At 58.3% G+C, this 10,897-nt stretch overlaps 2 protein-coding genes across 2 annotated transcripts in view; both read left to right on the top strand.

Moving 5' to 3' along the window:
- The window catches only part of LOC103903193 (IgGFc-binding protein), a gene marked incomplete at its 3' end in the record, with an annotated part of 22,984 nt that extends 13,884 nt beyond the window's left edge, over positions 1–9,100 (top strand). The window contains exons 11-19 of the mRNA XM_009284344.1: positions 91–232; positions 805–1,136; positions 2,529–3,102; positions 3,490–4,088; positions 4,532–5,096; positions 5,612–6,213; positions 6,952–7,465; positions 8,350–8,549; positions 8,975–9,100. Of these exons, the coding sequence (XP_009282619.1) occupies positions 91–232; positions 805–1,136; positions 2,529–3,102; positions 3,490–4,088; positions 4,532–5,096; positions 5,612–6,213; positions 6,952–7,465; positions 8,350–8,549; positions 8,975–9,100 (3,654 nt within the window). The remainder of the gene's footprint in view (positions 1–90; positions 233–804; positions 1,137–2,528; positions 3,103–3,489; positions 4,089–4,531; positions 5,097–5,611; positions 6,214–6,951; positions 7,466–8,349; positions 8,550–8,974) is intronic.
- The window catches only part of LOC103903190 (IgGFc-binding protein-like), a 2,525-nt gene continuing 725 nt past the window's right edge, over positions 9,098–10,897 (top strand). The window contains exons 1-2 of the mRNA XM_009284340.2: positions 9,098–9,349; positions 10,038–10,322. Coding sequence (XP_009282615.1) covers positions 9,107–9,349; positions 10,038–10,322 — 528 coding nt within the window. The 5' untranslated portion in view covers positions 9,098–9,106. The remainder of the gene's footprint in view (positions 9,350–10,037; positions 10,323–10,897) is intronic.

The following is a 10,897-nucleotide window of genomic DNA, read 5'->3' as shown; positions in this document are numbered from 1 at the left end:
TTCCCCCCCCCCTCTTCATATTTTTATGCATTTATGTGTAACACAGTTTGCTCTTCTCACCGCAACGCTTTGCAACCTCTCGCCCTGCAGCCCCACGAGTCGGTCTTGAACGATAACTGCCAGCAGCTTTGCACGTGTGTCCCCGGCAAGGGCTTGACTTGCAGCCGCCACAGCTGCACCGATGACGAAACCTGTGAAATCCGGGACGGGGTCTTGGGTTGCATCAATCAAAGTAAGGAAAAATGGGGTTGCTTGAGTGGAAAACAAACCAAAAAAAGGGATCTTGGAGCCAGAGCAGATCCTGGGGCTGGTCTGGATGTTTGATTTAGAGGTGTGGGCTGAGGTGTAAGCCCTACAGCAAGGGGAGATGGAGGCCACAAATCCCATCTCCAACCCTAAGAGGATCAGGGATGTGGTTGGGAGGATTTTGGAGGAGCAAAGTGCTTCAGAAAAGCCATCCCTTGGCTTTGCATCCACCCAGATGTCCTATTTTAACCATGGTGGCACCTTCTTGAAGGACGGGTGCAATCTTGGGCAACGATGAACCCAATCTTGACGCTTTTCGAAGCAATGGGTGTGGGGGGGAAGACGGCTGCAAAGGGGAAATTTGGGTTTGGCGATGGATTGTTGTGCCCCGATTTACATCTCGGAGCTGCCGATCTCCTGCCAAAGCCCAAGGGGGAGCAGAGGACACTTGGTGGGACCTCAACACCGGTGAAGACACTTGGTTTGCATGGTGACATGGGATGTGCCCCTCACCAGGACACCTCCCGTGGTTTCTCCCATGGTTTCTTCTCCTTCCAGACCCGTGCAAAGCCCTTCAGTGCCGGCCCAAGGAGAGGTGCAAGTTGAAGGACGGTCAAGCCAAGTGTGTCCCATCCCTGGTTGCCACCTGCTGGGGTTGGGGGGACCCCCACTACCACACCTTCGACGGGCTCGATTTCGACTTCCAAGGCACCTGCACCTACACCGTGGCCGAATCCTGTGGGAATGACACCAGATTGGTACCCTTCAAGGTGGAGGGCAAGAATGACATCCGTGGCGGGGTGAAATCAGTCTCCTATGTGAGCTTGGCCAACATCAAGGTCTACGGGCAGCACGTCTCCATCCACCGAAAGGAACTGGGCAAAGTCAGGGTGAGTTGGCCTAAAATGGAGGGAAAATGGGCCTTTCCCCGCCTCTTTTTTCATCCATCTCTTCCCCACCCTCTTTTTTGTCCATCTCCCCCATCACGTTCAACACCCCTTCCTGCTTCATCAGGGCCACCGTTATTTTTGGCTAAAATCAATCAAACTGGAATGTGGATTTTTGAAATGTTGGCATACGCTGGGAATACGCTGCCTTGCACGGGGCAACCTGAGGTTGTTTTCTGCCACTTGGGGAAGCCCAAAACACCACAGGCAGCTGCAGTAGGTCTCCAAGAAACCTCAAAGCGGGTGGGACACCCCCCGCCCCGGGAGGTTTGCGGTGGCAGCTGGCACATGTGAGTCGGGTGAGGCAAAAGCAAAGCCCGACGAAGGCAGCGATGTCATGAAACTGGAGGGGTTTTGACGCACAGAGCATCTCAGCAGCCCCTGATGAGGGTTGACTCCAAGTTTGGATCTCGCCAGGAGGGCACGGAGCTTGCGGTGGGTGGTTGCGCGCTGTAATGGTGTTCGCTCGCTGCAGCAGCGATTGCACGCTGCAGTGGGTGATTGCACACTCTCGTAGCACTGCAACACTGCTTGCACACCCCGGTGAATGGCTGCGCGCCGCAGCAGGTGGCTGCACGCCGCAGTGCCACGCCGTATACTTGCATTGCTACAGTGGGTGATTGCACACCGCAGCATCGCTGCAGCAGGTAATTGCATGCCGCAGCAGGCAATTACGCTCCTCAGCGGTGCTTGCACACCATGGCAGGTGTTGGTACACCGTAGCATCGTCCCAGCAAATAACTGCACTCTGCAGCAGGTGATTGCATGTGGCAGCATCACCATAGTGGCAACTCCACACTGCAGCGGGTGATTGCATGCCGCAGGATCACCACAGCAGTGATTGCACATCAAGCAGTGGTTCCATGGCCTCAGCCTTGCTGCAGCAGGTGGTTGCATGCTGCAGAGGACAGTTGCGCACTATAGCATTGCTGCAGCGGGTGGTTACACGCTGCAGTATCACTGCAGCGGGGCGTTGCATGCCACAGCACGTGGTTGCATGCCATAGTGGTGGTCGCCTGTTGCCGCAACACCCCAGCAGTAACTGCATCCTGCAGTGGGCAACTGCGGAGACATCGCATGCCGCTGCAAGGCGATTGCATGGTGCTGCGAGCACTTGCGTGCCGCTGCATCACCAGAGCAAGGCGCTTGCACGCTGCAGCACCCCGGTAGCAGTTGCCCACTGCAGCGGGTATTGCACGCTGCAGTGAGCAGTGGCTGCAGAAGCGATCACATGCCGCAGTGGGGCAATTGCGTGCCGCAGTGAGGCAGTTGCATGCCCCAAGCCCAGGTTGGTGCATGTGCATCGTGCTCACACCTGGTGCTCCCCACCCGCAGGTGAATGGGGTGGTGACACTTCTCCCGGTGAGCCTGGAGGATGGCAAGGTGCAGGTCTTCCAGAGCGGGCTCAGCGCCGTGCTGGAGACGGATTTTGGGCTCCGGGTAATGTACGACTGGAACTGGCATCTGCTCATCGACCTCCCCAGCAGCTACTACAAACACACCTGCGGCCTCTGCGGCAACTTCAACCTCAAGCCCCAGGACGACATCCCCCAGAACGGCAGTGCCATCGCCGCCGTGGTGGCCTGGGCCGAAGGCTGGAAAGTCCTCGATGACGATGACCCGTTTTGCTGGGATTATTGTGAAGGCAACTGCCCGGTGTGCGAGGAGGAGAAAAAGGAGCTGTACGGGGGTAACCAGTACTGCGGTCTCATCAAAAAAAGCTTCGAGGGGCCCTTCAAGGCTTGCCACGAGGTCGTCAAGCCCCGGGATTTCTACCGCAACTGCCTCTACGATGTGTGCATGAGCGACGGGGCGAAGAAAATCCTCTGCCAGGTGCTGGAGGCTTACGCGTCCACCTGCAAGAAGCATGGAGCTGTCGTGCACGACTGGAGGACGCCGTCAGGCTGTCGTAAGCAAGGGGTTTCCTCCTCGGTCTATGTGGCGGGGTGGTTTTTGCAAAGAAGGGGAATATCTAGCATGGGATGATGCATGCAAAGCACGCGGTGTTATTTGCACAGGAGAATGTCCAGCTCCGGGGCGTTGCACGCAAAATAATTGCTGCATTTGCATGGGGTAGTATCCAGCCCTGGGATGTTGCATGCAAAGTACTCAGTGTGTTAACACGGTGCAGCATCCCTCCCTGGGACGCTGCATGCAAAGCGCTCGGTGCAGTCACACGGTGCACTATCCGTCCCCAGGATCTTGCACGCCAAGCGCTCGTCTCATGAACTCTTTGCAATACCCATGTGATGCTGCTGCATCCTCCCCCTCTAATCGCCCCATTTCTTCCCCCCAGCGTTACCCTGCCACGAAAACAGCCACTACGAAGCCTGTGGCAACGCCTGCCCGGCCACGTGCACCAACCGGGATGCACCCAACACTTGCACCCAGCCCTGCGTGGAGACCTGCGCCTGCAACGAGGGCTACGTCCTCAGCGGCGGCCAGTGCGTGGCGGTGGCCAGCTGCGGTTGCACCCGCGACGGTCGCTACTACCGTCCCGGTGAGGAGTTTTGGGCCGATGAGACCTGCCAATCTTGGTGCAGGTGTGACCCAGATTTGGGCATGGTGGTGTGCAAGGAAGCCGCTTGCAAGTTGGGCGAGAAGTGCACCGTGGTGAAGGGCGTGCGGCGGTGCGTGTCTAAGAGCCGCTCCATCTGTGTGGCCACTGGCGACCCCCATTACACCACCTTCGACGGGCTCCGCTATGATTTCATGGGCACCTGCATCTACCAGTTGGCTGCCCTCTGCTCCAATGACTCCACCCTCGTCCCCTTCACCGTCACCGTGGAGAACAACAACCGGGGCAGCCGTGTGGTCTCCTACACCAAGGAGGTCACCCTGGCAGTCTACAACATGACCCTCAGCCTCAGCCAGGCGTACCCTCAGAAGCTCAAGGTAGGGGAGAATGAGGTGCCGGTTGAGTTGCAAGGTCATGGCATGGCATCTGGGTGGGCTGCGAGGTCCTTGTATGGTGTTTAGTTGGGTTGCAAGGTCATTGCATGGTGTCCTGCTGGGTTGCAAACTCATTGCAAGGCATTTGGGTGGGTTGCAAGGTTGTTGCATGGTGTCTGGATGGGCCGTACAGTTGTTGCGTAGCATTTGGGTGGGCTGCAGACTCATCGCATGGAGTTCGGGTGCGTCGTGAGCTTGTTGTGTGGCGTTTAGGTGGGCTGCAAGCTCATTGCATGATGCCTGCTTGGTTTGCAAGGTCATTGCTTGGCATCTGGGTGGATTTCAAGGTTGTATGGCATACGGCTGAGCTGCAAGCTTGCTGCGTGGCATCTTGGTGGGCTTCCAAGTCATTGCGTGGCATCATGCGACCTACGTTACCCTTCCAGGTCAACGGGATCCTGGTGGATCTGCCCTTCAACCACGGCGACAAGCTCCAGGTCTACCTCAGTGGCGTCCATGGCTTCATCAAGACCGACTTTGAGGTCATCGTCACCTTCGACTGGTACAGCCATGCCATGGTCATCCTCCCCAACACCTACTCGGGCGCCGTCTGCGGCCTCTGCGGCGACGCCAATGGCAACCCCCAGGACGACTTCGTTTTGCCTAACGGGCAGCCGGCTACCGACGAAATCCAATTTGCTGACTCCTGGAAGGTGGCCGACATCCCCGGTTGCTGGGCTGGTTGCACCGAGGATTGCGAAGTCTGCACCGAAGCAGAGAAACGTGCCTACCGGGGCGACAAGCACTGCGGGCTCCTGGTGAAGAAGCAGGGACCCTTCAGCGCCTGCCTCAGCGCCATCGACCCAGCCCCCTACTTTGAAGATTGCCTCTTCGACACCTGCCTCTACAAGGGGCACCAGGAAATGGTCTGCCACTCCATCAGCGCCTATGTCACCGCCTGCCAGAGGCAGGGCATCCGCACCAGGGAGCGGCGCACCGCCGCCTTCTGCAGTACGTGGGGCTCGGGGCAGGGGGATCTCCTGGGGGTTGCATGCACAAAAGCGGTTGGGTTTGCATGCACAATGCTTTTTTTTTTTTCCTTCTTGCACGAAGGGCTTGGGGCTTGTGCGCACGAAGGGCTTAGGGCTTGCGCGCACGAAGGCTTTCTAGTTTGCACAAAGATTTTGGAGCTTGCACGCACGAATTGTTCGGGGCTTACACACAAAGGCTTTCTGGGTTGCATGAAGGGTTCGGGGCTCGCGTGCATGAAGGTGGTTGGGCTTGCAAGCACAGAGGGTTTGGGGATTGCATGCACGAACTGTTTGGGGCTTGCATGCACGGAAGCTTTCTGGTTTGCATGGGGGGGGGTTAGGGCTTGCATGCATGACGGCTCTCTGGTTTGCACAGAGGGTTTGGGGCTTGCGTGCACGGAAGGTTTCTGGTTTGCACGGGAGATTTAAGGCTTCCATGCACAAAGGTTTTTGGAGCTCTGCAAACACCACCCCTGCTGATTTCCGCCCCCGCAGGCCCCGTCTGCCCCCCGAACCAGCACTACGAGCTCTGCGGCCCAGCCTGCCCGGCCACGTGCCGGGGCCAAGCAGAAGTGGAGGAATGTGAGGAAGCCGCACTCTGCACCGAAGGCTGCTTCTGCAACGAGGGCTTCTTGCTGAGCGGCGACCGCTGCGTCCCCCTGGCCCAGTGTGGCTGCTTGCACGAGGGTCGCTACTACAAGCTGGGCGAGAAGTTTTTCATCTGCCCTCATTGCAGCGAGCGTTGCACTTGCAAAGCAGCCGGGGTGGTGGAGTGCAAGCCGGAGGGTTGCGCGGCGGGCGAGGTGTGCACAGTGCAGGACGGGGTGCGAGGCTGCTACCCCCACGAGTGCGGGCGCTGCGAGGTGCTGGGTGCGGTTTCCTACAGCACCTTTGACGGGCACCTGCTGCATTTCGCCGGCACCTGCACCTACATGCTGGCGGCAGCTGAGGCTGCCGGCCCCAAGGACCCGCTGGTGCCCTTCACGGTGAAGGTAGTGAAGGATAGCGGCAAGGAGGGACCGTTCATCCGCCAGCTGCTGGTCACCGTGCACGGAGTCACTGTCGGCATGGCCAGGGGCATCCGGTGGGAGGTGACGGTGAGTGGGGCAGCTTTCGGGTGCAATAACCACTTTGGGGTGCAAAGCCCAGCGTGCAAACTTCTCTTTAGCTTGCAAATGCCATTTTGGGGTCCACAACCGGATGTGCAAACCCGACTCTGGGGTGCAAACCCTGCTCTGGCATGCAAAGCTGGCAGTGCAGGTCCCACTTTGGGGTGCAAACCTGATGTTGGGGTGCACAGCAAGATGTGCAAGCCCTGCTTTGGGGTGCCACACCCCACTTCGGGGTGCCCAGAAATCCTGCTTTGGGGTGCAAACCCTGCTTTGGGGTGCACAGCAGGACATGCAAACCCTGCTTCAGGGTGCAAAGCCCAGCGGGCAAACTCCCCTTTAGCTTGCAAACCCTGCTTTGGGGTGCAGAGCAGGCAGTGCAAGCCCCACTTTGGGGTGCTAACCTGATGTTGGGGTGCACAGCAGAACATACAAACCCTGCTCTGGGGTGCAAGCTCTGCTTTGGGGTGCAAACCTGACGTTGGGGTGCACAGCAGGATGTGCAGACCCAGCTTTGGGCTACGCAGCAGGATGCGCGAGCCCCGTTTCAGGGTGCAAACCTGACTTTGGGGTGCAAAGCAGGCTGTGCAAGCCCCACTTTGGGGTGCAGACCTGACATTGGGGTGCCCAGCAGGATGTGCAAACTCTGCTTTGGGGTGCAATCCCTGCTTTGGGGTGCACACACACACACACACACACCCCGCTCACCCCTCTTTTTCCCCGCAGGTGGATGGCGAGCAGCACCTCCTGCCGCTGACGCTGGCCGGGGGGGCCGTGACGGTGTCCCAGGAGGGCACCCACCAGGTGCTGCAGGTGCAGGGCGGCCCCAAACTCCTCTACAACGGCAACGCCTACGTGCTGCTCACCCTCCCCAGCACCTACCGCCACCACACCAAGGGTCTCTGCGGCAACTTCGACGGGGACGCCAACAATGACCCCACCACCCCCCAGGAGCTGGGGGCCGCTTGGGGCACCCTCACAACCACCTGCACCCATGGGTCCCCACCCCCCACCTGCCCCTCGGCCACCCCGGGGCCCTGCGGGGTGCTGACGGAGGCGACGGGACCCCTCGCCGGGTGCCACAGGGTGGTGGCACCCCAGGAGTACGTGGCTGCGTGCATGCAGGAGCAGTGCAGCCAGGTGGGCGCCGGAGCGTTGTGTCGCAGCTTGCAGGCCTACACCACTGCCTGCCAGGCCGCCGGCGGGCAGCTCCAGGAGTGGCGGGCAGCTGCCAAGTGCCGTGAGTCACCAGCCGACCGGGGTGGGGGTGCATGCTGTGGGTTTGCGTTTCTGCAAGGGAGGGAGCGGTTGCCTGCAGCTGCTCTTGATTTGCAAAGGTTGCGAGAAGGGAAGCGGCTGCATGCAGCAGGTTTGCGTTTCCGCAAGGGGAAGCGGCTGCATGCATCTGCTTTTTAGTTTTGCAAAGGCCGCAAGAAGGGAAGCGGTTGCATGCAGCAGGATTGCATTTCTGCAAGGAGGAAGGAGCTGCATGCAGTGGGTTTGCACTTCTGCAAGGGCGCAGCGGTTGCATGCAGCTGCTCTGGTTTTGCAAAGGTTGCAAGGGCGAAAGCGGTTGCATGCAGCGGGCTTGCATTTCTGCAAGGGGAAAGCTATTGCACGCCATGGGCTTGCATTTCTGCAAGAGCGCAGCGGTTGCATGCAGCGGGTTTGCATTTCTGGTTGCGTGCGGGGGGGGGGGAAGCGGTTGGATGCAGCTGCTCTTTAGTTTTGCAAAGGGTGCAAGAAGGCAAGCGGTTGCACGCAGCGGTGGCTTTATTTTGCAAGGGGAAAGGAGCTGCGTGCAGCGATGGGAAATTTCAGCAAGGGGGAAAGAGTTGCAAGCAGCGGTGCTTTAGATCTGCAAATCTTGGCAAGGGGGAAGGCGGTTGCATGCAAAATTTGGTTTTGCTTTGCATTTCTTTTGCAAGGGGAAAGCCAGCTGCGCGAGTTCAGGGGGGGATTTTTTGCTGGGGGAAGTGATTTGCGTGCAGCATCCGCCTTTGTGCAATATTTGCTCTTACACTTCTGCAAAGTGCTTTTTTTTTTTTTTCCCCCCCTTGGAAAAGGAGAAAATAAAGAGCAAATAGTGAAGTCGCTGCTTTTCTTTGTTTTTTCACCCGCCAGCCCTCTCCTGCCCTCCCAACAGCCACTACGAGCTCTGCACCCGCACCTGCGACCACACCTGCGCCAGCCTCTCGGCCAGCATCCAGTGCACCAACAAGTGCTTCGAGGGCTGCCAGTGCGACGAGGGCTTCCTCTTCAACGGGGACGAGTGCGTCCCCACGGACTCCTGCGGGTGCCTGTACCGCGGCCACTACTTTGAGGTGGGTGCGGCCGGGGAGGCTTGCACCCTCGCGAGGGGAGCGTTGCGCCCTCGCGCACCTCACGGGTGCTTGCAGCCTGGCGAGGGGAGCGTTGCAGCGCTGCCTGTCTCTTGCAACTCTGCAAGACACCAGTTGCACGCAGCCTTTTTTCCTTCTCGCAGCCTTTGCGAGGGGAAACCACTTGCCTGCAGCCGTGTTCTTCTTTTGCAGTCCTTGCAAGGGGAAAATCGGTTGCACGCAGCATTTCTTTGCACGTTTGCAGTCTCTGCAAGGAGGACAGGGGTTGCACACAGCGTCTCTTTGCCTTCTGCAGCTTTTGCAAGGGGAAAACCCGTCGCGTGCGGTGTTTTTTCCCCATTTCTGCAATCTTTGCAAGGGAAAACCTGTTGAACGCGGCGGGTTTTTTTGGCTGTCCCACCCTGCAGATCGCCGAGACCGTCCTCTCCGCCGACTGCAGCGAGAGCTGCACGTGCCGGGCGGCGGGTGGAATGCAGTGCCTACCGGCCAGCTGCCCCTTCGGCCAAGCGTGTGGCCTCAAGGATGGTGTCCGGGCCTGCATGGAGCAACCGGGACACTGCACCCTGGCCCCCGCCACCCGCTTTGTCTCCTTCGACAGTGCCACCGGCACCACCACGGCCACCAGCATCTATGTGATGACCGCCTTGTGTGACCCTCGCCGTCCCGGCTGGTTCCGGCTCTTGGCTGATGTTGGGGAGAACCAGGACCGGCCGGCCGTGCTGGCCCTTCACCTCTTCAGCCCCCCGGCCTTTGTCACCGTCAAGAGGGACAAGAAGGTCTGGGTAGGTCGTCCCCACCCCACTGCCACCCAAAAAGTCCCCCTGCCCTTCATTGTAACCAAAATCCATGGTTTTCCACCAATATATTGCAAGGTCCATCAGTGTCATGCAAGGGAAGCACCTACATGGGCTGTCCTTCATCCCACCATCATCATGAGATGCCCACACGTTGGCCCATCCCTTCATTTTGACCAAAACAGCCTTTTTTCCAGCAGTTTCATGCAAGTGAGGCACCCATGGGTGTTGCCCTCCATCCCGCCATCCCACCATCATCGAGAGATGTCCACGCTCAGCCCTTTATATTGACCAAAATTGCCTTTTTTTCGGTAATTTAATGTAAAGGAAGCACCCACGGGTGCCCTCCTTCACGCCAGACCCCTCTCCCAGCCCCGTGGAGGGAACCCAGGTTGTCCAGGTCCTCATCCCACCTCCCACCCCAGGCCCCAAGCAGGAGCGAACCCCACGAGATCAACCCTCACTCGCATCTCCATCCCACGTATCCCCCCCGGGCGCTTCACGCCATCTCTCCATACCTAAAATGGAGGGATTTCACCCCATTTTGGGTTCCACCACTATGGAGAAGGTTGGTGGTGGAGAAATGGCCTATTGCCTGGCTTTTTCACCCCAATTTGAATTTATTTCAAGGTCGCATCGCACGGAGCCATGCTCTCCCTATTGGTGTCTTCTCCAGGTCAATGGGGTCCCAGCCACCCTCCCTGTGGAGGTCTCCAGCACGTTGAGCATCACTGAGACCCACGGCACCATCTGGATCACCCAAAAACCCGAATTCGTCGCCGGCCTCAGCACCACCGGGGAGGTGACGGTGACGGTGGCCCGGGACCTGAGCAAGCATCTCTGCGGGATCTGCGGTAACTACGACGGGAACGCGGCCAACGACCTCCGAGGGCCCGACGGGAAATTGGTGGGGGATGTGGTGGCGATGGCGAAGGCCTGGAGAGCACCCGACTTCACCCACGTGAGTGTCCCCGGGAGGTGACAACATGGGTCTTGGTTTGGGTGATATTTGTCATCTTTCGTGTCCTAGCTCGGCCTTGGTTGTGTCCCTTTGGGCCTTGGTGCCACCACCGTGAAGAAATGTCCATCACTTGGTCCCACCCCTTCATATAAACCAAAATTGCATTTTTTTTCCCCCACCAATTTAATCCAAGGAGAGTGTTGTCCTTCATCCCACCATCATCAAGAGATCTTCATCCATCAACCCATCCGTCAGATTAATCAAAATTACCTTTTTTCCACCAAATTAATACAAGCAAAGCCACCGCGTGTGGTGCCCTTCATCCCACCACCACCAAGAGATCTTCATCCATCAACCCATCCATCAGATTAATCAAAATTACCTTTTTTCCACCAAATTAATACAAGCAAAGCCACCGCGTGTGGTGCCCTTCATCCCACCACCATCAAGAGATCTTCATCCATCAACCCAGCCGTCAGATTAATCAAAATTACCTTTTTTCCACCAAATTAATACAAGCAAAGCCACCGCGTGTGGTGCCCTTCATCCCACCACCATCAAGAGATCTTCGTCTA

The sequence above is a fragment of the Aptenodytes forsteri genome, unplaced genomic scaffold, assembly GCF_000699145.1.
Source record: "Aptenodytes forsteri isolate BGI_AS27 unplaced genomic scaffold, ASM69914v1 Scaffold999, whole genome shotgun sequence".
In the NCBI taxonomy this organism is placed as follows: domain Eukaryota; kingdom Metazoa; phylum Chordata; class Aves; order Sphenisciformes; family Spheniscidae; genus Aptenodytes; species Aptenodytes forsteri.
The sequence above is the reverse complement of the archived record's forward strand: the minus strand, read 5'-3'. Positions and strand labels throughout refer to the sequence as shown.